The 25,774-nt window shown below is 47.3% G+C and overlaps 1 protein-coding gene across 1 annotated transcript; it reads right to left on the reverse strand.

Moving 5' to 3' along the window:
- Positions 1–9,606: 9,606 nt before the first annotated feature.
- On the reverse strand, positions 9,607–25,559 carry P4HB (prolyl 4-hydroxylase subunit beta). Its single transcript, XM_085617528.1, has 11 exons — positions 25,130–25,559; positions 21,759–21,965; positions 20,016–20,149; positions 19,605–19,742; positions 18,553–18,657; positions 18,051–18,176; positions 17,738–17,938; positions 17,123–17,243; positions 16,145–16,326; positions 10,846–10,935; positions 9,607–10,611 (listed from the first exon to the last, which is right to left on the reverse strand). Exons 1-11 carry the CDS (start codon positions 25,275–25,277, stop codon positions 10,528–10,530), a joined length of 1,536 nt encoding a protein of 511 aa, XP_085473654.1. The 5' UTR covers positions 25,278–25,559; the 3' UTR covers positions 9,607–10,527.
- Positions 25,560–25,774: the final 215 nt, after the last annotated feature.

The raw sequence follows: 25,774 nt of genomic DNA on the forward strand, positions 1-25,774 counted from the left end.
CTGGCCTAGAGCAACACTGACAGCGGGACGTTCCACCCCCGCCCAAACATTTCCCACCCCCCCCACCCCAAAGGTAAGCAAAGAAAGTCAGATGGTAGGGCTGCGAGAGAGGTCCGAAGTGTCCGCCAATTCAACCGGGTGGGTTGCAGGGCCCGTAAGCCGAGGTGACGCGGCCCGCTGCCCATCCGCCACGGGACTGGCGTGCGCGGCTGAGGAGGCCGATGAGGTTCTCGATCTCTGGCTTGGCCGGCCCCCAGAGCGCGTGGTGATCGCCTCCCCCGTTGTGCGCTCCCGGGGCAATGTCCGATGCCGCCGACGGGTCTTCGATGTCCGGGGTCTCCCCCGTCTCCCCCGAGGACCCAGAGGCGATCCGCGCCCAGGCTGCTGCAAGGGGTGCTCCTCCGCCAACCAGGTCCAGGCCGCCCGCGGGGTATCGAAGAAGAGTCTTTTGCTGGAAGATGACCCGGAGGCGGGCTGGGAATTGGAGCTGGTATTGGAGTCCCAGGGAGCGCAGTTTTTGTTTCACTTCAATGTAGGAGCGGCGCAGCTCCTGGACTTCGCGAGTGTAGTCCGGGAAGACCATGATTTTGTGGTTCTGATAGTGGAGGGCATCCCTGCGCCGGGCTTCACGGAGAATGGCATCTCGGTCACGGAAGTTCAAGAGCTTTAGGATGAACGGCCGGGGTGGAGCCCCTAGGGGCCTGGGGGCCAGGGAGCGGTGGGCTCTCTCCACCACGAACGAAGCCGACAGGCTGTCCTCTGGCATCCAGGATCGGAACCAGCGCTCCATGAAATCGTCCGCCCGGCCCGATTCAACTCTTTCCGGGAAACCCACCAAGCGCAGGTTGCTGCGTCGGGCGCGATTTTCCGCATCCTCGACCCGGCGGTGCAACTCCTTAGAGTGGGTGGTCAACTCCCGAACCTGGTCTTGCAGCTGGCGGATGTCGTCCTCGGCCGTGGATATCCGGGACTCAGCTTCTGAAATGCGGGCGGTGGCGTTCCTCAGATCTTGCCGGAGAAGAGCAACGTCCACTTTGACCTCACCCACCATGCCCTCGAGCGAGGCGCGGGACGAGTTAATGGCCTGCAGGATGGCAGCCAGGTCTGCAGCAGGGGCCGGGGCCTGTTCGCCCGTGGGGCCGGGCCCCTTGTCGGAGGTTGTGAATTTGTCCATCCTGGTTTGGGTGGCCCCGGACACCGGCTTGGCGGCTCTGTCCTTACCCATTTCTGGGCCGTCCGTCAGCGAAGGAGGGCAACTAGCCGGTGACAGGCCCGTGGGACGGCAGCGGGCAGCCGGGCCGCCGCGGGACAAACAGGAGGCTCGTCCGGGAGGGCCACCGGCCGGGAACGGCCTGGAAGCACCAGCCTCAGCGGTCAAGCCCTGCCGGGCAGCTCAGCAAAGCGGGATCCAGCAATGTAGGTCTCAGTGCCAGGCCCCCGGCCGTCGCCCGGGGCCCCCCAGCCGGCCGCCGCAGGGCCGCAACCTCCGGCGCAGCCCAGGTCTCCAAGGGAACAATTAGCCGGGTCTCCCCTCAGTGCCCAGGAGGGGCAAAGTGTCACTCGTCAGGGTCCGCAGCCGGGATTCCAAGCGATGGAGGGGGGGGGGGGGGGGGGAAGAGGAGGGGGGGGGACAGCACATACACCCCCTCCGACCGCCGGTATGCGGCCCGAATCCGCGAGGGCCCCCCCGCACCCGGAGTCCGCAGCCGGTCTGGGATCGATGGAGCCGGTTCCGCGCCGCAACCAGGAGGAGAGGGGAGGGAGAAGGGGGGGAGCCAGGGGCCCAGGCCCCCCCGGCCGCCGACACTGCCCGATGGGGGGGGGGGGGCTCCCCCGGACAGCCAACCCCGCAGTTGCCCCGATGCAGCGGTCGCGGCCAGCCCCACTCACCGCCTGAGTCGCCGCTCTGCGTCACGTGGGGGGGTCCGATCCAGCACCCCCGGGGCTCCGGATGGCGTCAGCAAAGCAGGGCAGCACCGGGCCAGTGTCAGCAGCACCCGCGGGAGCCCCGCAGCCACCGCGTCCCTCAGCCAGCAGTTTTAGGCCTGCTCCCCTCGTGGGCGCCGCGGGCTAAATTTCTTCAGCGTGGCCGCGCCGCGGTTCCACAGCCGCCACTGCACGCCGTCGGTCTGGCTCCGCGACGGCTAGGGAGGCTCCCAGAGCCCGCAGCGCCCCAAGATTCGGTACGGGGCGGCAGGGCAGCTTCACGGACCCCCGCACTCCGAGGGAGCCGGCCAGGGCAGTCCAGGAAAGGAGGAAGCCGGATTTGCGGGGACCGATGCCGGGAGCCTTAGTGAAAGGCGGCCATGCCGGTCAGGCGCCACCTAGCGCTCCGTGTCTCAACATTCTTATCCCTCACTTTGTTCACTTATTTCATGGGAGCAGCCTCCAACTGAATTTAATTCCCATTGCTCAGCCTAAGGCCGGTCTTACCCGTCTCTAGGCTGCATTATTGGCAGCGACCACCTTCTTGTTGGACAGTCCCAGCACCTCTGGGCCCAAGCAATCTTATCCCGCTCCTCCTCAGTGATGCTCAGCAATGGTTCCCACCTCCAGGGACCACAGTCATCCGGCCCAGCTACCTCTGTAGGTCACTTCACTTTGGCATAGTACAAATCAATGTCACCATCCACTTCGGTTGCCTGAATTTAAGGGTTACACAGGAGGACACAAGCAGCCAGTGGGGCATGACATCATGGTCCAGGTAAGCAGCAGTATCAAGATCCAGTCTAAATGTGCCTTCAGCCAGGGGCAAAATGCATGAAAGATTAGTGTGAGGCCAGATGCATGAAGGTTTTGAATAGAGTTGGGCCAGTCCGGAGCACTCTTAGAACACAGATCCACTACCTTCAGCAGTGAGGCCACACAATCATTTTAAGCATCATAAACCTTATCGGTATAGACACTGTAAAGGACGAGTCAGAAACTAGTCTTATTTTGGCTGTATGGAAGCACAGCAGACATCCTGTACAGCTCTGGAATTAAGTAGGTCACCTCTACAAGAAATAAATGGCATCTACCTAGAAAAACATCTGAAAATAATTCCTTACAAATCCTTGTCAAAGTTATCAAAAACAAAGGTCATGTTAAAAACTCTGATTTGCTAAACCTGGTGAAAGGACATTTATTGGGGGTCCTGGGCAATCTGTTTACTGAGTAGGTAACTACAGAGAATGTATTGTTTACCACTGGTATCCTAGCCGCTAATACAACAGCACTTCGATAAGATAATCAAGTTACTATATATGTGTATCTGCGTAGTTCTAGTTAGGACAGTGTTTCCGTAGGAGATGCATTTTCTGTGCTATTATGGCCCCATCAGACAAACCTCCACTAAACTTTCTTTAAGTTTTGGAGGGGGGGGGGGGGGGGGAACACTCCAAGCCTCCTGTGACTCCACCAATTGTTCGCAATCTGCATAGGCAATTCCTCCATAGTCAGACTATTTTCCCACCTTGATCGAGATGTAGATGGAACGCAGATACGAAAGGAGGACCATATGAAGTAAGGAGAGCATTTCCAACTAACCCCAGGTGGCTGGGGAGGAGGATGGGTGCATTTGAATTTACAGCACATGCCATAAACAGACGGTTACAGGGTAAAATGTTCTGTCCATGGCATGTGTAGCTGTAGATACACATGCTGTGCATAGACGGAAGCAGTCCTCCCCAAGTGGTGACTCAGCATGAGGCTGTTGCGGTAGATTGAAAACTGTATGAAAGACAGCTTGGCCAACTCTTACTTGTTGCCTAACGAAGACATTCACACAGTAAGTTTCAGCAAAAGTGTGAGAAGTGGACCAAGTAGCCGCTTCATAGTTAGTGGTATGTCCCCTATAAAAGTACCTTTCTTGCACATGGAATGGTATTCTCGAAGGGGCAGGTAGGGATCTTTTTGCTTTAGAATAGCAAGTTTGGATACACTTGACAAGGCAACAAGCAATGCTTGCTTTGGAAATCGCACAGCCTTTATATGGTTTGTAGCAGGACCCAGAGTAGCTGTGTTTTACTAACATTTTTTGCTCTATATAATACATGAATGCTCGTTTGACATCAAGGGTATGTAAGGCACGTTCCACTACAGACAGTGGATGTAGAAAGAAAACTGGCAACTCGATTGAAATGAAAACTGGAAATTACCGTAGGGAGAAATTAGAGGTTGGTTCCAAGGACCACCCTGTCTGGACAGACTTAAGATAGGCTCCTTTAAGGTGAAAGTGTACCTCTGACTCACCTGAGGGAACCCAATACCTACAAGTCCACCTTCCATGAAAGAAAATGAAATGGGCAAGATTGAAGAGGCTCAAAAGGAGGGCCCATGAGCCTAGTTAGGTTCAGATTCCACACTGTAGCAGGGGGGGTAAATAGGCCAGGCAGGGATAACCTGCTTAAAGCCTCCCATGAAGTCCTTAATGACTGGTACTTTAAGTGCGCTACCTCTTCTGACGACAATAGTGTGCAAAGCCCTTTCATTTTGCCATTTAGCAGGCCCTGGAAGTAGGTCTACACGCTTCAAAAAGAAATGTGCATTCCTGTGATATGGTTCTTGAGGTCTTAAGTTTGCTTACCTGAACCCATCGCAAGATTGAGCTGCTGAGCATTGGGGTGTTGTGATTTTGCGTTCGGTATGGAAGCTTCTCGTGAGGATCTACAGTTCCAGCTGAGTGGAGTACAAAACTGGCACACCCAGGTTGGGGCTACTAGGAGGGGAAGAGATGTCTGCCTCAGCTTGCGAACTACGAAGGATAGCAGCAGTAGGGATGGAAAAGCATAGGCAAATGTCTGACCAGTTCATCCATACTGTGTTGCACAAGGACTGCAGATGTAACTGGTCAGCGATGTTGGGGCATTTTGCATATTCGGCAATGGCAAACTTATGTGAGAGGAAAGAGTCACTGCCAGAAATACAAGGAGTAGGGTCTGGGGTGCAGGTCCCACTCGTGGACTTGATGAGCCTGCCGAGCAGGTCTGCTAAGTTGTCCAGACTGGAAATATACTGCATGACAACGGCACACTGGGATGTATCACCTACTTCCAGATACTCTGGGCTGGAACAGACAGCTAGGACAAGTGCATGTCCCCTTGCTTCCATTGGAAATACATGGTCATGATGTTGTCTGTGCAAACTAGAACAACCTTGTTGAAAATGAGTGGCAGGATTGTTTGAAAAGTATCCTTGAAGTAATTAGGCTGTAAGATGACAAACTGCAGGAAACTTCGGTGGGCAGTGTGGAAGGGAATATGGAAGTAGATATCCTTCAAGTCAAGGTCTGTCATGCCGCAACAGAAGAATGACATCCTGAAGTGCGACTATGAGGAAATATGAATAGAACGTACCACTTTGCTGCAATATTGTGGCAGCACTGGCTCTATGGCCCCCTTGCCAAGTAGTACGTGCATCTCCTCTTGTAGAAGACGCTAGTGTTCTGTAGATGTGTGGAGGGGTGGCATTCGGGTGGCATTCGGGTAAGTTCTAAACCATACCCCTCCCATATGATGTATTGAACCCACTAGTCAGAGGTAATTGCCTCCTGGTGAGGCAGAAACCTCTAGCCTGCTCAGACAGGTATTGGATGGTCAGGGGAAGGTGGAGAGTCACTGTTTTGGGGCAGTGGCTCCTTTTGGAGCTGCATCTGGTGTCTGGTGGAAGGCTCAGGCATGGCAACTGCCTTGGCTGCACCTCAGTACTGTGGGCATCGAAAGGAGCTGCGGGCAGTGCGAGTGTAGGGCACTCATGGGATTCGCTGCATCAGTGTTTTCTTTCCAAAAATCGACCCTAGGGCCGAAAAGATGCTTACCATGAAGGGTACATTAAAAGTGTTGTACCTCCAGTTTAAAACTGTAGACTCAAATCAATGCCACAGGCAGCCGTGTCCGTGGCATCCAAAGTGCACCAGATGATGGTGATAAACTTTCCCCCCCGTACCAACTCCTGTCCCCACTTGCACTATTGTTCTGGGAGATGCTGGATAAGATCCTACATTTGGTCCCACTGTGAGAGATCATACAGGAAGAGTAAGCCCACAGAATTGGCCATGAACAAGCAACTAGCAGATTATGCTACAGCATGCTTACTAGAAGCATCCATTTTCTTGCTCCCCTGGTATGGAGGGGTGCCTCCCCAAGACCTAGGAATTCGATCTCTTCCTAGCCATATGTTCTACCAAACTATCAGGGGTAACTGCCCTTTAAATACAGGGAAAATCCGAATGAGAATCCTTAAACTTGTCAACTCTGGCACGAAGACCCTGGCTTTCAAGCCTCTTTAAATTTGTCCTCAGCAGGCTTGAGTACGCCTTTTAACATGGGCAAATACTGGAGGACCACTGTATAGTGGAGAGAGGTTTACTCAGGCGGATGTAGATCAACTTTATGGAAAGCAGCCGACCTGTGTAGAACCTCATGGTAAGAGGTAGTATCCAGGGGGAGGTCTTAGAGGTAAAAGTGCGGATCACTGTCTGGAGGGGGATCGGTCGGAGTCATCCCAGGGGTCAGGAGCCCTGGAACCATAGGGAGACAATGAAATGTCCCGATCCCTTGAATATGGCAATTCCTGTGGAGAATGTGAGGGTCCCCAGGCAGCATGGGGAGAGATCGGAATTGGGGCGGGGGAAATGGAGGAGGTAGAGGGGAGCAGGCCAGGCAGTAGTGGACAGGAGCCTCTGTCCTGATTGAGGCTTTTTGGGGGTTGGCTTCAACATAAGAGTCAGACAGCCTCCACCCTCTTGAATCTTAACAAAAGACATGCCTGGCTACTGCAGAGCTTCCTCAGTGCCTTCTGCACAGATATCTGGAAGAGGCCTGCTGTGCGATTTAGTAGACCATGAATAAAGAGCTTTGAAGTAGAACTGGACGGCAGACCAACAAAGGAGGGATTGCTTGGGTATACGGTGGACAGCGCCAAAGGCCTAGCAAGGACACCTATAGGCTTTGAAGTGGAGCTCCTGTATACACATCAGAACCTGACAGCGTACTAAACAGTATGGAGCATAATGCCCATTGCCAGCAATAGGTCCGAGTCACCACACCTCGTTATTCAAAAAGATTTTTATGAACAAAGCAACAAGTTGAACACGTCAGGGCATAACACTAGATGGCAGAAGTAAGCACAGCATGTGCATCTACAGCTGCACATGCCACAAACATGTCTGTTGTAAAGCGCATTTTTTTTTTTTGCAGAGTTCAAATGGTCCATAGGGGCATGGTTTTCTACTCTAAGGGGAGTCTATTGGTTTGTCTACTGGACCATGGCTCCATAATAGAGGGTTTTTTGTGCCATACTGCCCCTCTACTAACATTACAGTTTAGCTGCATGACAGTTGTTATCCCACCAACTCACGGGACAGGAACTTGACGTTTTCTGGCGTAACTCGACATGCCCAGACTGCAGTGAACTTGTGCTCCTGCTAGCCAGATTTGTGCAGGTATTGCCCAGTCTCAAAATGCCATTGCAGTACTTCTCTAAAAGTCTCATCTCTAAACATATGTCCACTTATCCCCTTGCAGGGCCAACTTTCACATACTGGGTAGATTTATGAAACAGAACCTACACCATTAGACAGTCTGACATCACAATGCGGGGTGACCACTCAATGAACAGTTATTACTTTTCCCCACCCTGAATGAAAAATGTGGATTAGAGGAAAACCAAATCCTGACGTCTCAGCCACATTCTTCCGACTATGTGGGCAATCACAGAGGAAACTTGACTTCTGCATAGCTAACAGCTGCAGACTAATCAGCTGTCTATAAAGCTATTTGTACCCACATTATGCTACAATCAACTTGAGATACTGGAAGCAAGCTCTAGAAGGAACTACATGGCCAAGAAAGGACTAGGGCTCGAGTACTCCCAATGTGTCACGGAGCACCCGTTTTAAGCAAATCCAGTTCTACATGGTCAATAGAGTATACTCATCCCCGTCAAAAGTGGAGCCTAACTTCCGAACACTGCAAGAGCCAACTAGCAGGACTTCAAAATTTTTGGGAAATACCCACAGCTAGAATCCTGCTGGACTGGCATTTTACAGCAGCTGTCAAACCTACACATGCTCCCAAAGCGGATATCCTGTGCTCCAGGAATCTTTAAAAGTCGGAAGCAAAAGAAAAAAACGTATTGCTCTACCTTTGATTTGGCATTTCTAAAGGTGCTATCACCACCAAATTAAAATCCCCAGGTCCCTACATTTGACACCTAGCACCATGACCATCTACACTAGGCAAGAGCATAGAGCCTTGTACTGGGACATGGGAAGAGGCCTGTGGCATTTGCTTGCTAGCAAGGGACGAGGGTGAGGTGTGGCGCAGCAGCTAGATCAGCTAACTCCAGAGCGCGGGGCACACTGTTCGATCCCTGGCACCAGTGGTAGCTCAGCACCATGCGACTCTGGGCAATAGCTCACCTAATCTCCCCGGGTAGCCCAGAGCGCCTTGAAACCTTAGATATGTTGGCACTTCTAAAATAAGGATTATTATAGTCTGGCAAGCCTGAGAATTCCCCCATAAAGAGGATTCTCTTCCCCAGTGAATTACACAATCCCTCAAAACTACCGTAGAAATCCAAAGCAATTTCCTACCACTTACCGGAATTGCTTCATACACCAAGACTAGGATTCCATAACCCCCTCTTGGTCCTCCTCCCATACATAGGGCGTGTCTTCTGATACAATCCATGATGTCCCAATCCATGATGTCCCAATCCATGATGTCCCAATCCATGATGTCCCAAAACTGAATTCCCACTTACACTACCAATTAATCACAATCTACTGCATCTTCACACAACCTATCCATCACATTAGTTTACAGCTTTATTATGGTTTGTTTTTTGGTTACCTGTTCATGGGACGTCATTCACTTTTTGCTAAAAGCTCCAAACTGCATGTAATCATATTCTCCAGAAATACTCAAAACTTTGCCATGCCTGTAATTTGGAAAATCTTAAAACTAGTTGAAAATAAAAGATCAGTACCACCTTCCACAGTCAATCATCCATATGTGGCATTATTCACCTGCAGCAGCAAGGATGGTAAGCAAGTGCCGCAAAAACCTAATGTTCGCAGCAGATTGGTCACTATTTTGGAATAAAGAAAATGGCACCCACCGTAAGCGGTCTGCAGAAAGACAAGTGAGTGTGTTCACATTGGGTTGGCAGCTTGAGGGAAGTCCAGAGGCCACTTAAACTCCGTGACTTGGGTAGTTAATCGCTCCTTAATAGAAAGTGGCAACAAAGCGGACTTCAGTGTGCATGGGATGACCAGCAAATCTAGTGCAGCCTAGCTAAGAAAATGCAAATGACTGAAGTAGTGTTCTCTTCAACTAGTGCTGTCAGGCATTGTATTGTGGTGAGGGTTGTCAACTAAACTCTATTCTAGAAAAATCCTGTCAAAACTGAAGATCCCGGACATAAAAAAAAATTAAAAAAACAGTCCCTGCGTTATCACCCAGATGCTAGATTATGCTTTAACTCTTTAAAAAAATTTGAAACGTAGATCCATGTGAAACCGATTTCAAGAGCAACCATCTTCTCAGAACTAGAAAAAAGCTAAAAAACGTAAGTGCGATGCAAAAGGAAGCACCCAATACACATGAAGCACGAGACAAACAGTAAAATTTAAACTTTATTTGGCCAACACATTATGCTTCAACAAATGGTGGAATGTTTTCATAAACAGGTCTCAGTTCTTCCCTGCCCTTCCCTCCCCCCAAATGCCTGGCTACGTGTCAATAGGTTGCTTTGTCCAACTAGACTCCTAATCTTTCCAAACAGAGGTCCACACAGAAATGCCAATGAAATGTCAGGGAGTGGACAGTCCACCTGCCTTGGGGTAGTGGGGAGAAGGCTTTTAATGCATAGGTGTTAACAGACCAGACATAGCCCCAACCACTGTGCAGAACCCATAATACCAAAGGATGAAGGATGCAAACCACAGCACCTTCTCGTTGCCAGCAATGTGCTACAACACTTCAAAATATGCCCTTACCAATCCTGCCAAAGGGACCAAGTACCACTAGTTTTAAGTTTGCAAGAGCCAAAGACACAATCAGATCTCACACTTAAGTGGGTTCCAGGGATTCATCAGGCAGACCACGAACCCAGCAAAAAAAAAAACCAGCAGCAGCACTGCTGTTCAAATAACCTGCATCGGTAGGCCCCCGGACATGAGGGATAACCAGATTACACAGCTGAAAAAAATTAAATATCCTGGAGACGGAACCTCAGGAGCCCGAATGAGTTAAGCGAGACATGAGCACTGAACCATACAGCAACTCGAGTGAATTAGCAAAAAAATGTACAAAAATAAGTAGTGAAAATAAAATGCTCATTTCAAATTGTTCCCATGTTGCCAAAGATCCCTTCTTCCAAACGATGAGCAGAAAACGTTCAACTGTACAGACAGGTTTGGGTGAAATGGAGTCAATCCCTGGATTCAGCCACCTTGTCCCAGACCTAGATGCACTCTTATACTTTGCCACAGTAGTGTCTTCTGGGTTTTGTATTGGGGGTGTGCAGGTTTCAAGTCACTTCTTACAGCTCGTCTTTGTGAATGTGCTGCTCATCCTCATCGCCCTCTAGGTCAGGCTCATCTCCTTCTTCCAAGTCTTCCAGATCCTACAGAAGAAACAGGATTAATAGGTGAGGTTTCAGAAATAGACTGGTCGCTTCTGAGCATAGCCCCGTTTAATGCTTACCTATGGAATTCAGGCACACATGAGCATTCTGATCACCAGTGTGGAGTTATTCACTTGTGCTGAAACCCAACCATTCTTTGTAGGGCTAACCAAGCCTAGGGCATCCTTGAACAGAGCCAAGGCATATATATAAAGAGCTAAATGTACAACTTACATCCTCATCAGCCGCTGCACCATCCTGTCCTCCACTTTCCAAGAACTTGGTGAAGCCTTCCAAGGTGCGCTCTCCATTGTAGTCGACCACCTAGAATAGCAAAAATAGTAAACAATGCATGAAAAGTCAGAGTGCTGGTGGTTCGACATACCAGTAGCCCATCCCAGACAAAAAAAAGTGCCTAGCAGTGCTACTGATGGCATCACTAAGAGAAGGAGCGCTGTGCCAAGTCAAGATTAGTTACTGCCGGTCCCTTGGTGACAATAGATGGGCTGAACGCACTAGAAATCTATGCTTTGTTCTTTGCATACTTCGGAATTGACCTGCATCTAGAAATTCACCCCAAATGCTCTTTGCAGGTGCCGCCAACTTTTCCTATAAGAGCTACTCCTGTTCAATGAAAATAAGCTTGAGCTACCAATATTAGTTCTCCAATTGTTAGCACAGTTAAGATTACGTTGGTCAAGATTACGAGCAGCGATCACCTCAGTGCATCAGTCCGGGTTGCCAGGATTGTAATAAATGCTTTGTCACTTTGGAATGTCTTTACATAGTTAATACCAAAGAAGCCATAACGCAGGTAATTATAACGGTAATAAATCTCAATGCCACATTTATTACTCCAGTATCTGCTCTAAAAAACAATTGCCCCGTTTTCTTCTTGGAGTTCTGAAAATGCACATATTTTCATCTCAAACACTTTAAATTTTGGATATATATATTTATATATTCAGCCAAGAAAAAACGTCTAATTAAATAGACTGGGCTGTGCACAGGAGAGCTACGTGCAGGTAGCTGAAGTTACCAGCAGCTGAAAGATGTATTAGTTAAGAATTTCAATACAAATTAAACTTTATTTAATTGAAGTCAAAAGAACGGAGGTAAACTGAAGAGTGACGGGACTAAATCCAAGGCTCCCCATGGCAGCTGTGAACACCTAACTCTGTACCTCCTGCACAGACTTATCGCCCCTCATTTATCCTCCCACCTAAATGGTTAAACACACTAGACATGGTGCAAGCACTCAGATGGCTGTATAGCAATGTTGAGGTAAATACCAAGAACCTGCAAATGCACCAACTCCACAATATAACGAAGTGGATATTAACAAGGATACTAGGACATCCCCACTAAAAGATGTGGTGTAAGAAGGTAGGATCCTTCTAGCATGGTTAACCCCCCACTTTTTGCCTGGTGTCAGTGTGTTTTGGACTTAGTCTGCTGGGATCCTGCTAATCGGGACCCCAGCAACTGTGCTTTCTCCACTAAATTGACACCAAGTACTTAAGTACCAGCACAATTGGCTACTGGTGCACCTTATAAGTCCCTAGTATATGGTACTAAGGTATCCTGGGCATAGGTACACCAGGAACCTCCCATGAACTGCAGCATGTATTGTGTCACCCATGGAGTCCACTTTAAACGGACTACAGGCCTGCCACTGTAGGCAGTGTGAGTTGGTGCTTGTACTTCTCATACCAGATACGTTTCCTTATATCCAAGGTCACTGCAATTTAAACCTATAAGACACCCCTCTCAGGCTCTTCAGTCCTGAGAGCAGGGTGCTTGGTTAAAAGTGTGAGGGTGCCCCTGCATGTGTAGGACACTACAAACCCCAGAGTTGATTCTCAAGCTTTGTAAGTGCAGTCAGCCATTTTAATACATATAGTGGACATCAGTCATAATGAGATGTCCAACTATACAGTGGCTGCACTGAAACCAGTCATGTTTGGTATCAAACATGTTGGAATCAGACCCAAACACTGATTCCAGTGTTATGAGTATGATCCCATGTATTGGGGCTGCTTGGCGGACCCCCCTATAGCGCAAAACTGAACAAGCATTGGCATAGCCAATAGGTCTCGCTTTTGGGACCTTATAAGTATTTTGTTATGCAGCACAATATCCTTGGTGCAACATCAACTGTCGCATGGCTAAAAACTTAGAAGGTCCCAAAGGCGAGACCTATTGGCTATGCCAATGCTGGTTTTCCTTGTAATCTAACAACAAGTTTACAAGTCTCCGAATTAAAAAATTAAAACCTGGACTGGAGGAACACATCACGCATGGACCTGGGAAACCTGGCAGGGCTGCTAAAGCTCTGTGGCCAGACCAGGAAGTCCCTGAAACAATCTTGGAGGGCTGCAGAAGACAGCAAGATTGCAGTTAAACAGCATCCGAGTCTGTGAATCCAATAGCGCAGATGTGTAAAGAGTTTTATTAACCGAGATGGTCATGGTGGCATATGAACTTTGTAAAATCCTGAAATCTAAGCTATCCTCAACGTCGGCACAATAATAGAGGATTGTTGAAATAGGTTCTCCGTGAGTATTCCAATTAGGTCCTTAAAGAAGCGGAATGGATTGGTATTTAATACCATGTGCTCACTCTCCCTGTAAAATAAACATCTAATTCATGAAAACTAAAAGTAGTTTTATTTCTCAAATGGCATTTATTAATTACAAGCAATTCAAATGGGTGTCTGCGATCTCCCATTCAATCAGAAGTCACCACACGATGGCAGCTCAGCAGGAGGAACGAGGGACGATAGCCTGACATCTCAAATTTGTGTGTTTAGTAATCTTCCAAGGGATTGAAGCAAGTTGCCAAAACGCATTCTGAATTACATTTAATGTAATATTTGTTTCGACATACAATACACATAAGGGTTACAGACAATTCTTCACTAATTATATTTGTGGTAATAACCTGATATTTAGGGGCATTCACAGTTTGACAAAAGAGCAGAGGGGATGCAATGTCAAGCTAGCGGTTTTATTCTGCTCATTCATGAAAATGTAAGCGCAACACCGAGAACTTAACTTCACGTCCTTGAATAGTTTTGGGCAACGCCAGAACAGAAGGTCGCCATTCGGTCAGCCATTAACCAGATACGTCGCGGATGTTTGACATCACCATGCCGCGGAAGTCTTTAGGTTGAATCAGCCCTGTGCCAAAAAATTGTCATGATTGCTCCTTTTAGGGCTTCTATTGTATCCTACGCTGGCAAAACAAGAAACGAGAGTGGTGCGCGTGCAAAAAGTGAAAGTAGGCTGCGCGCATGAAAGTGATCGCAGCTGTACATATTGCAAAGCTGCAGGCTTGTCGCCAGCCAGCAGCACTTTGAAAACTCACCTACTAAATGTCTGAGCATCGCATGCGCGCTGACTCAGCGAGACCTAAAAAGGACATAAGTAACCTCCCCTTTGTCTGGCCGCTCCTATTCGTGGGAGGGGGGCAAGAGTTGTTCTAATCCTTTCTTTTGGGTACTTAAGGACTGACCCGAGGGAGAGTCCTTAGATTCGTCATTGTACAAGACTCAACCTTGAAACCTTGTCGATATTCAACCGGCTGGACACTTGGACTTCGATTGGAACAAAGACTGCGCCATGGAAGATTCCTGCTGCTCTTGTTCTTCAAGTCTTCGTCCGTTTCTTCCAGGTTAGTCAGACCTGTGGGCATCAAGGACACCTGAAGAAATCTCCCTTGGATTGAAGGAGTCATTCCACTGCATCTGCAGGCAATGCAACGAAACTGACCAGTCTGCTGCTCCTGTCATCCTACTGACTTCCCAAGACTCAGCAACACATGTGGTGGTTCTGCAACTCCTGACTTGTCCACTCTGCAAGTTGGAGGCCAGTATGCCTCGTTATAACAACTGGGACCAAACAACCATTCACAGCGACAGCTTGCCATTGGTAAGGCTCGTTGGCTCTGCACTCGAGATCTTTGGGCTACAAGAAGCTTCAGCCTCCAGCATCTTTCCTCTAGGATCAGATTCCTCACTGCATCCTTTGCACTGCGGGTCTTAATTTTTGGTGAGCTGCTCGATGTCCGAGACTCCAGTGACTTAGGTACGCCTGAGGATCTTTTGCTTCAGTGAGCACCTCTGCTTGCTTGGGGCATGCAGACTCCTGTTTTTGGAGTACCATGGACCTTGCTGGTCCAACAGTTGCTCCTTTTTAGTCTTCTACGCCACTCACTGCCACCAAGACTCAGTGGTCCCACCAGACACCAACCACCTACTCACTGACACCCAACAGGGGACAGCTTGCGCACAGCTCCTGCTCTTACTCAGTGTCATCTGGTCCTCACAGCTGCAGCGACAAGGTCACCATCAACTCTACAGAACCTCCCAACATTGGTGGGAATTGTGCTTCCATGCCTCCTGGTCACCTCCATGGCACTCTCCCCAATGCATGCAGGTTCTTAACTTCCAGAATACACCCTTGATTCCACCAGACTTCTTCGGCATCTTGTCCAGAGGAATCTTTGAAGTTTTCCATTGTTGTCTACAGCAGGTTCTGATGTCACTTCACCCCTATGCCTCGGCTTTCCTGGTGTAGGTGACCGGCTTCGTGAGGCATTGACAGCTGGGAGGGCTGTCCAACCTGTCTTCCAAGGAGTTTCTTCAGGGCCCTCCTGGAAGGGTCCTTCTCTAAAACTGAAGCAGCAACTTCTACATTGACTTTTACTGGACACGCAGCTGTGTTTCTATTCTGCACACACCTTCTGTGGGGTTCCCGGGTACTTACCATAGGTGGTTCCTTGTGTCCCCGGCTCCTCTGGTCCAAGTCCCGTCCTCCGTTGCAGTTTGCATTCCACTTTTAGTAAATGGTTTGTCTCGCCCTGGAGACCACTGTATTTTGTGCTACTTACCTGATCGCTTTTAAAGTATTCTTTTGTATTGTGTTGATATTTCTAGGTAGGAGATCTATCAATGTGCGAGTTGCGTAATAAAAAATAATTTATATAAATACTGTGTGGTTCTTTCATTTAGCTCACACTACAGATTAAACAGGTAAAACAAGCAGCTTAACACTTTCAAGGTAAGTCTAAAGGATGCTCTCCACAGCTACTACTTTGAGAGCTTTCTATGGTTATCAAAGACCACTAAAACCACCGTAAGGGTTGCATGGATTAGTGCAAGGTGCACCACTTAAATAAGTGGACACCATATACTAAGCCAGCCTCCTACATGTGGGTCAAGAACTCTCGGCAGGTTTAGGTGCCAATGCCAGCAGACGTTCATTTAATTAAGCCAAATGTGTGTTACATTTGCTAAGATTCGACCAATATCTCCCAATTGCGTATTGGAAAGAGGTTTAAATAAAAGTTAATGCAGAAATTGGAAAAATGACCAAAGCCTAGTACTGTTTTACCACAACTGACCAGCCTTCACGTCACCTTTCTCCCAAAGGTAACTCCTCCACTGTATAAAAATCCCACAAGCTGCAAGTATAAGTTACACTAAACAGCTGTACTAGTTTAGTTGCATCAAGTAACTATCGCAGCTCACCTTGCGCTCAGCGCCAGCTGGAAAGTACTTCAGCGTGGGAAAACTGTGGATTTTCACAGCCTCAATTTCGTTAGCTGTAGAGTCCATCTTGGCAATCACAATACTCTCGTGATCCTTGTACTGCTCACCCAGTTTGTCCCAGATGGGCGCAATCTGCTTGCAGTGGCCACACCATGGTGCATCTGTCAAAGAAACCAGGCAATTCAAAATGAGAAAATGCACAAACAGAAAAGGAAGACAAAAGCCAGGAGGCTTAAAAGCAAAAGGGCATGTACCTTAAGAAAAGTGCCACAATCTATTAGGCTTACACGTGGACTATGTGCGCTCATCTCTGCAAGAGATGGTTTGAAACTTAGCCGTAAATGAAACACTGCTCCTTCGAGAAGTGGGTAAGAAGCTATTCGACCTCTTACTACTCGGCCAAAATGAAAAGCCCATCAAATAAAGTTACGCTGCACAAATCTTGCTCTTCTACAAGTACTACGAGAATAGAGATTCTAATTTTCAATTAGAATTACTATCGCAAAATTCGGCCCAAGCGAATGCTTAATAATGCTTTACTAAGAACAGCAATAATGTGCCGAATTCTTTAAAAAACAGCATTCTTCACCTCAACTTTGAGTGAGCATGAGGGATTGGTGGCTTTGTGTAAGGTGGCTTTCATGGGCCCTTAACCACAATAGTAAAACTCTGCACTTCATCTACAGCATAGCTATTAATATCCAATACAGCGCGAGTTGTAATGCTGTTAAAGACCACCTACACCGTAGGAGCACGAGATTATCTAACCTTAAAAATCTCAGATGCCAGGCCAAAGAAGAAATGCACTTGTATATCAATAAGGCTCTTGCCAGAGAATCAATCAGACTATGTAAAATATGAAGTGTGCAATTGCTACCAACCCGTTCCATTATCCCCCACTTGCACCCCCCAAATAAGTTGTTTAATCATGCACAGTTCAAAGACTGTAAGACTCACAGAATTCAACAAACACGTTCTTGTTTTCATCAAAAACAACTTCTTCAAAGTTTTTGCCGACAAGTACTTTGACTGGGTTCTTGTCCCACTCGTCTGACAACTCCTGGCTCATTAGATGAGGCTGGAAGAAAGCAAGCATGAGAACACGGTTACCCCGGATGAGCGTGTATACCTCCACTGAACTGCAGCTGCCAACATTGAGGCCAGTGCACTACAGTCCATGCCTTTCACCCAGGTCCTACGTATGCAATCACTGCTGAGCTCCTGCTCTTCTGGCTATTCGGTCACCAAAGATCATTTATTCACCTGCATAGAGCCAATTTAACTGCACCTTAGACACTTCAGATTTCCTGAACCCTAACCCGAAAGGGCTTGCCCTACACAAAGGATAATGTATGAAGTTTCTACCACCTCGATGCCCCAGTAAAACCACCACCAGGGCCAAACAACCTGGAAACCGGGCTTTACAGTCCTCGTAACCTGCAAAGCTCCGATTAACCTGCTCTGGAACAAAGCTGAGCACATACCACCCGATACCTCATGTGCTCTGCCCACAATCCCCTTACTACTTCACCTCCAGCCCCAAAGGCTCCGATCTCAGTGACAACAGCTCACCTTGACTTTTCCCTCCAAGAAATTGTCACAGAACTCTTTGATCTTATCAGCACTCAGGTCATCCGAATCTGGCTTGTACTTTGTCATCTCTTCCTCCAGGGTGATGAGACGCACAGCTGGGCACTCCTCCTTCTTGAGGCCAAAGAACTCTAGAATGCGCTGGTTATCATTGTGGTCACTGTCTATGAAGATGAACAAGATCTGAGAAGAAATGGCAAAGTGAGGACATGAGAACACCAAAAACTGCTCCAAGCCCTGAAAGCTAAATAGGAACCCTTACCAAACCTAGAGATAGCGAGAAGACTAGCCTTACCTTTCCTTTGAAGTGTCCCGCAGCCTTCTTGAACTGTTCAAGTTTGCTTTCATAGTCCGACACACTCTTCGGCAGGAACAACAGAATGTGAGTCTTAATTTCTCCACCAAAGATTTTGGGGGCCGTCTGGAAAGAAACACAAAGAAGCTCTTTATCAAGCTACTGCCAGTATTCTCCATCCTTCCCTGCAACACTAATCCACACAACTGACAATGCAGTTCTAGCATGCACCACAGCGTCCCATTTCAGAACTAAGATCTACAGCTGCGCCAATGTACATCAGCCTTGACCCGCAGCACACCTGGCATCCAGAAAAATACCCACCACACAGCTCCGGATAGGACCCAAATACCTATGTTAATCAGGTTCAGGAAACTACAGCGGTTAGAACCCCTCTGTTGACGTGTAGAGAAACCCCATTACTCCAGTACCGACGCATGCACAAGTGCTCCTGATCCTGCCACGAAGAACTATGAAACAGAGAAGGCGCAAACGAGATTACCTGCTCAGTGAACTCTATGACCAGGGGCAACTGGTTGGTCTTGATGAAGTTGAGGATATTCTCCTTGCTGACTTCTTCAGCGAAAGTGTTGCGGCCTTCATCAAACTGTGGGAACAGGAGGACAACTTATATTCTGAACATAAAATACGAACAATGTGACATGGGGAGGATGCGTACCGTCTAAATGGTTAAAGCAACATGTTGGAAGGAGAAAAACACTTTGAAGGTTCCTGCAGGGCAGAAGCTCAGCAACATTAGTTCAGTCATTCACAGACTTCATTTGTGCAGCTATACCAGTCATGCGCAAAGTCAGGCCTCCAACTGCAATCCAAGACTAGGGGCCGGGCAGGGCCGCCAGTTGACTACAACGCTAGATTTTAATGCACTTTATGGGCAACACCAAGCCTCAACTGCTGGGCACTGGGAGAAGGAAGTGCCTCCCAGCAAAGCAAGGCCTGGGTAGTTCTTTGATCCCAACTAGACACCTTGTTAGGGTGAGATACTCCATGATCAGCTTTCCCTGCATTGGGTCACAGAACCTACTACTAACAATTATAAAGGTTACAAGCACTGCAATGCATCACAACCCCCAAATGACTGCATGCTGCATTATAAGGAAGAAAAGACGTATGTAATAAACTTCTTTGGACAAACCTTTACATGGTCAATGCTGCCACTTGGTGCTCACATACCAACTATGTTGAACGAGCAAAACTAAATGTTTCCAAACAAACTCCACAATCGGAGATATTCGGAATAAAGCAAAACACTAAAATGTACGAAGGTTCATCAGAATCAATTGTAAATCTCAGCCCTGCAAGATAAAATTGCAAATACACACATTTTAACTTCCTTATCAGTAACAAACGTATTTCTCTCGTTCAAACTATGCTTGATGCCCAAGAAAGCACAACATTTCAGGGAGGTAAGTAAAGCTGGGGAGAAGCCGAATGTGACAGACAACAAAGGCCTTGCTAAAGCAACAGCTCACATCAATTTCCACCCATACAACCAGCATGCAGCGAAATTTCTCACCTCATTCTCCACCTCACCTTCTTAAAAAGCACAAGCCCATCCTTGTCCATCTGGTATTTAGTGAATAGGGCATCACTGGAAGCAATTCCAAAAGGAATATCATCCACAGCGTCTGCAGCCTGCATGAAAGCCTTGGCAAAGTCCGACTCCAAGTCCTAGAGAAAAGAACACCATCATGAGCATGGTACGAAATGAAAAGGGCATATGTAGGTTTAATTCAAGATCTCTGGGTTAGGCATCAAAGTTAAGGTGGTTTACCGGAGTTGGGGCCTGGTTAAAGCAAGCACATTTTTGCAATGGAATATTAAAGAGTACCGGGCAGCTCACGTGTTTGCAAGGCAAGGATGGCAGCCTCAACTGCTCTTGGGAAAGATTTCAAAGCTAGCTTGAGGGGGGGGGGGGGGGGGATACTGAAAAAATTCAGTTACCTTGAAGAAACCAATCAGTACAACATCCTGCGAGGCCACAAAGCTTTCAGCTGCAGCTTCATCCTCAATGGTGCTGGCAGCCGGGCCAGTGCGCTTCTTCAACCAGTTCACAAAATCCTGTGCTTCTCGGCCAGCTGTTAAACAGACAATCATTAAATCACAGTGCCCGTGCCGCATCCTGGTAGCCACATGAAGATTGTACAGCAAGATCAGGAGGTATCAGTAGAGAAGTCTTACGAGCTCAAGATGCTGCTAGGCATGGGTTAGAAAAACCTGTAATGTTGTACCAGTTCAACTACTCTAGAATTCTGCACTTTAGATCAGTTGAGCCAATGGCATGGCTTGTTATGAAACGGTGGTTATTGACTGAAGGTGTAATCACTCAGGATTTCGACCCATATTACATGCACCTTCTGACTGCATTGTTTTTACCTCATCACTGCATGATTCGGAGTAGCATGACGAACGCACTGAATCACGTGTATTTAACTGCAACACCTTTGTTATAGGCTGGTTAACTTTACCTTTGAATCTAGAACAGCATCGTGCTGTAACAAATGAATACACAGCACCCATTTCGACGGTGGCTGTGTACTGCAGGAGTGCGAGCATAAGCATCTATTTGTTTAACTCTGTGCATTTAAATATAGAATTTAAGGACTACATAAAGAACAAGCTCTTCCTTTAGTGTTTGTGTTTTTAATGCCAACAAGTTACTATGGAAGGCCATTTACAATCCTATGTGCAATATTGGTTGTGTTAATACGACCACTCATGTTGGAGCAAAACATCTGCTCTTCATTACTAAAATCCTTTTGTTGTATCACTAAAAACTTTCAAAGTCCTCATCACACCCATTGATTAATATCTGTCCCGAATGGTAAATGAAGACATGTCAATACTTTGGGAAGATCCTGGACACCTTTCGATCAGTGTGCGCAGCAGAACAAGCAGCTGCACTGTACCACCAACGTACTAATGATCACAGCCTGCACTGCATCGATTATTTGAGTCTGCCGAGTACCAATCTCTTAAATCCATGTCCTGGTCAACAGCTTTGAAAAGACGTGCCTCAAACACCCTTTATGGATTAGTACCTTGGTGGTCTTTAATCTTCAGTACCCATTATGGCTTTTAGAGGAAGCGGTTTGTGAAAGTACAGTACACGATACCCTAAAATGTTACATATTTGAACAATTTCCTGGATCTGGTCTACTTCTCCCACTACGTTAGATTACTCTCCGTACAGGTGACGGTGTCAGTTTCTGGAAACAGACAGGACACAAAGGATCCATTTCCAGAGCCTCGCATATAAATCACATTGCTTCTCTTCACATTTTCAATTTCTCAACATTAAGAAGATACAAACTCCTGCACTACACAGAGTACCAAGGAACAAAACCTCAGTGGAAAACGCCAGTGCCAGACCACCATAGGCCTTCTTGGCATCCATCACTTGTGCTCTCAAACATGGAGGAAAAAGGATCCCATGGTTGCTTCTAAAATTGCGAACCAGGCTACTGTCTGCACTCAAACTTATTTTCCGTAAAAAAAAAAACCCACAACAAACCAGAGCCCAGCTGCTCCGGGTGATTTTCAAGCAGATCACTTTAGATTTCTCAGCTAACCAGCAATCTAACCTACTGTATCCCTTTCACTAACACCCACTGCCTTCAGAGTTCTCATCAATGCTCAGTCATCTTCTGGCAACTGCACCAGGCCTCAGCCACCACAACCACTTACCAGAGTACTCCTTGGGCGAGGAATCATCACCGTTCTTGAAAAACTTTATGGTTGGGTAGCCTTTAACTCCAAACTTCTGGGCTAGATCTGCCTCCTCTGTAGCGTCCACCTTGGCCAGACGAATCTCAGAATTCTCGGCCTTCAGAGTAGCAGCTGCTTTGGCATACTCTGGAACAAGTGCCTTACAATGACCACACCATGGAGCATCTGTAGGGGGGGGGGGAGGGGGGGAACACATTTAGAGCTCAAGTAAAAAAAGATAAAAATCCAGATATATTCATCACTCAGGGGGGAGAGTCACATAATCAAGCCGTAGTTTTACACCTGTAAACTGAATATTTACTTGTGTGATTGCATAATTATTCAATTGGTATAAAGCCTGTGCACAAATATGGAGGTCAACATAGCCCAGTAGAATTAAACTGGGTAACAGTATATACTGAGAGATAAGTGTTTCCGGTTAGGTTATACATATTTTACTGCAAAAGTATATTGATCGTGTACATACCTTATCCCGTGAATCAACGATGGGAAATGAAAAGCAAATTAAAGCATGTCACCAACATCGAGGAGAATAGAAAAGGTGACGATGCAATACGCAAGTGAGAAACCAGGCAGGAGTAGCCCTCACATTTGTCAGCTTCGAAGATTGAGTGGAGGTTGCCAAATGGCTGGCTGCACGTCCTAATTAAATGAACAGACATGTTCTTCTGTCAGTTGTATCCCCAATGTCTTCTACTGCTTACTAGCTGTAGTGGCAATGTGTTCGACCAGGTCATGTTGCTCCTCCTATCACTGTCTTCGGTAGGAATACGAGAATTGTCCATCAACAATGACGTAATGGCCATGCAATTCAGAGGTATAGACAGAACTCTGCCAACCGCCACTTGCTGCACCTTGACCTCCCGTACCCCAAACGGAAAGTTATATTTCCAATTGCCGGCACCCCACTTATCCAATACATCTTGTTCTAATATGTACATTTGGCGCAGTCTGGACCGAGCTCCCATAGCTCATGTTCGAACAAACATTTCACTTGGAGTTTAATACCAGATTCCATTCCGGATGAAAAGCACGCAGAGCTCCTGAAAGTTAGTTTGCTGTATAACAAATCGAGTGTATGGCTGCCGTTCACTTACACCAAAAACGATGTAGGAAATTCATGACAATACATAAAGCCAAAAGTAACTAAATACTATTGCAAAACAATCAGATGAAGTGGTTAGCGCTTCTGAATAAAAACAAGTGTGGGAGAGCGGAGGTTACACTTCAGTGCAGGCCAATTCAAACATAGGGTTGTTAAGAGGAAACGCATAGGAAGTAGCTTAGCATATACTGAAATGAAACTCTGGATTCTGGATGGCCCACTTAGTTGTTGACATGCAACTCGGTCCAAGTCCATGTGCGCAGTGTACTACGACTCCATTCCATTTTCAGATCTTGCTCCTAGTGGTTAAAATCACAGCGATGGTAACTAGAAGGGAGGCATTGCTGACCGAATAAAATAAAAATCTATACATGACATAAGTGCCCTTACACACTGCATGCACGCTTCTCGGCACGGAGAAGCCACGCAATACCTGCACAAAAATACTACGAAAATGTGTCATGAGCAGCTAATTTGGAGTGCTAACTTGCAATGGTTTCTCATTCATCCAGTCAGAACACATGCGTTACAACTGTGTTCTAAATACAGCTGATGATTAATCCGCTCGGGTTAGCAACTAAAAATAGTTCTAGACTTGGGTCAACTTCAAAGCAGTGAGTGCTGATGAAAGTTCAAACTCAACCATGGTTCTCCTCTATATCGAGTCACGAAACGCACACGCGAAGCAGAAACCTTGAATGGTACTAAGGTGACACCTATGAAATAAGGAAACCCAATGTCGGTGACTGGCAACTCCAAAAGTAATTGTTCGTACATTAACCTGTTGATTTTACAAAAAAAAAAATGAATTCAGCTTGACTAATAAATGCCTTAAATTGTTTCATAAAATAAGGGGCCTTCCCTCGTAACCCCAGTCTAGTTCAAATATGGACAGATTACTTGCTTGGCATTGCAAAGGGTTGAAAAGCAGATGCATCCCTGCTTTGCGCAGTTAGGCAACTAGAAACTGTGGGAGTCTAGACATACGACAATGGCGCTCCCGGGGACTGCTACTCATCTAGAAGAGTGAAAACCCGAAGCAGTAGATTTCGCCACAGTCCCTAATCATAGGTGCACGTCAAGTCACCCGACCCTATTCCTTGCTTTCATTGCCTAGTCAGAATTCCGGGCAACGGAATTCACTTATAGCGAAAATGCCAACGAAAGTTACTGGTACCCAAATATTGTTCCAAGCACTTCCACGTTTCTTGGAAAGAGCTTCAGTATTTGTACATTCCAGCATTTGAAAACACGTTTACCAGTGAGCGTTTAAGCAAACAAACGAGAAGATTCTTGTTCACTTGTAGAACATTTTAAATAAAAATTTCAGTTTCAACTCAAATGGGACTTTTCATTCTCCCCAATATGTAATTGGAACTTTTAGTTCCTTCGTCACTTTGTTTTACAACCTAGGTTCACTCACGAGTCCCGCCCTTTCCCGAATCAGTAAGACTTCTTCCACGTCCTCTGAGGATGTCGGAAGTGCTGACCTCCGGACCCGCCCATCAGGAGCGAGCTTCGATTGGCTGACCTTCTGTCAGTCAGGAAGGAGCACCCGCTGTACGTGCAGGACGAATGAACCAAACCTAGCCATTTAAGGGGAAATTTCGTTTCCATACAGAAAAGCATGTGCAGAGATTAAAATCACCGCATGCCGTTTATGAAGTCAGGATGTTCGACCGTCCCAAACTTTTACGTGATGGCCTGCACTTGTGATCACAACACTGACAGGACAATGGCCTGCCTACAAGCACTACTCACCTCACAACAATCGCATAAAGATATGCACTGCATAGTATCCAAGCCACAAAGCAGGAGATCCCCACTCCATGAGCCTTTCCCTTCCGTAAACTCGAACTTGTTTTAGACATTTCTCTTGTGGGACTTGAAAACAGAACAGCCCCTCGACCCCAATCCTCCTCTCTCAAAGTGTACCCAGTAACAATCCCTATATATAGAAACCAACCTGCAGCCTCCCTGAACCAGCCTCATCAAGACATCCCTACTATGCCCACCCTATTACAGATACTACTGATAAAGATAAACACCACACCAGGGCTCCAACATCGCCCACTTCACCAAATTCTCCTGCATCGCTCTTCAGAATCCCTCCTGCATTATTCTCAAATGACCCTCCTACATCAAACAACCCTCGTTCTACAGACACTGCTGCGGCAGCACCCCCTCATTCACCCCGAGGACCCCCGAGGACCCCCGTACTCACAAAACTCCACCAGCAATCCCGGATACTTCTTCAGCGCCTCCTTGAAGTTGGCATTGGTCAGCACCAACACATCTTCCTCCTCTTGGATATCTGCGCGCACCAGGCCCAGAGCAAGACATAACAGGGCGGGTAGCAGGAACCGGGCCATAACGGCGACTTGGAGAACAATCTTGTTGTATCTGGGAGGACTGGCAGGAAAGGAGTCTTGACCCTGGTGTTCTGTTACTGCCACTTGCCCCAACCGCGCCTCAACACTGGCTCCTGCGGTCTCCCCCTCCCGGACGTGGCAGTGCACCGGGCCCTGCTGCTAGGACTTGAGAAGGGGGAATCGTTTTGCGCAGGCGCCTTATATCACCTGGGAAACTGCTCGTGTAGAAATCTAACTGGACCGCGTCTCGCTCCAAGCCCCACCCTTCAACCGGCAGGAAGTGACACAGGGGAGAGCGACGTGCACTAAGACAAACCGAAAGCACGGCACCACGGAAATGAGCTAGTCACTTCGCCTAAGAAGCAGATGCACACTTTCCCCTTTCTCAGACAGAGAAAGCTTTTGGTTATTTCTGTACTGCACCCATCCCAGTACTCACGAGTAGAAAGGGAAAGCTGTATGGCTCAATCCTTTTCAGGCTATGCGGCTAGAATCTG

This window comes from Triturus cristatus, chromosome 7, assembly GCF_964204655.1.
Source record: "Triturus cristatus chromosome 7, aTriCri1.1, whole genome shotgun sequence".
Classification (NCBI taxonomy): Eukaryota; Metazoa; Chordata; class Amphibia; order Caudata; family Salamandridae; genus Triturus; species Triturus cristatus.

Bases quoted from the DNA above. Each gene is read 5' to 3' on its own strand.
- P4HB (XM_085617528.1), bottom strand. From the start codon at position 25,277: ATGGCCCGGTTCCTGCTACCCGCCCTGTTATGTCTTGCTCTGGGCCTG. The intron at 19,743-20,015 runs GTAACTGAATTT...TCTTTTCTCTAG, and splicing joins TACTGATTGGTTTCTTCAAG to GACTTGGAGTCGGACTTTGC. The intron at 17,939-18,050 runs GTAAGGCTAGTC...ATTTCTTCTCAG, and splicing joins CGGGACACTTCAAAGGAAAG to ATCTTGTTCATCTTCATAGA.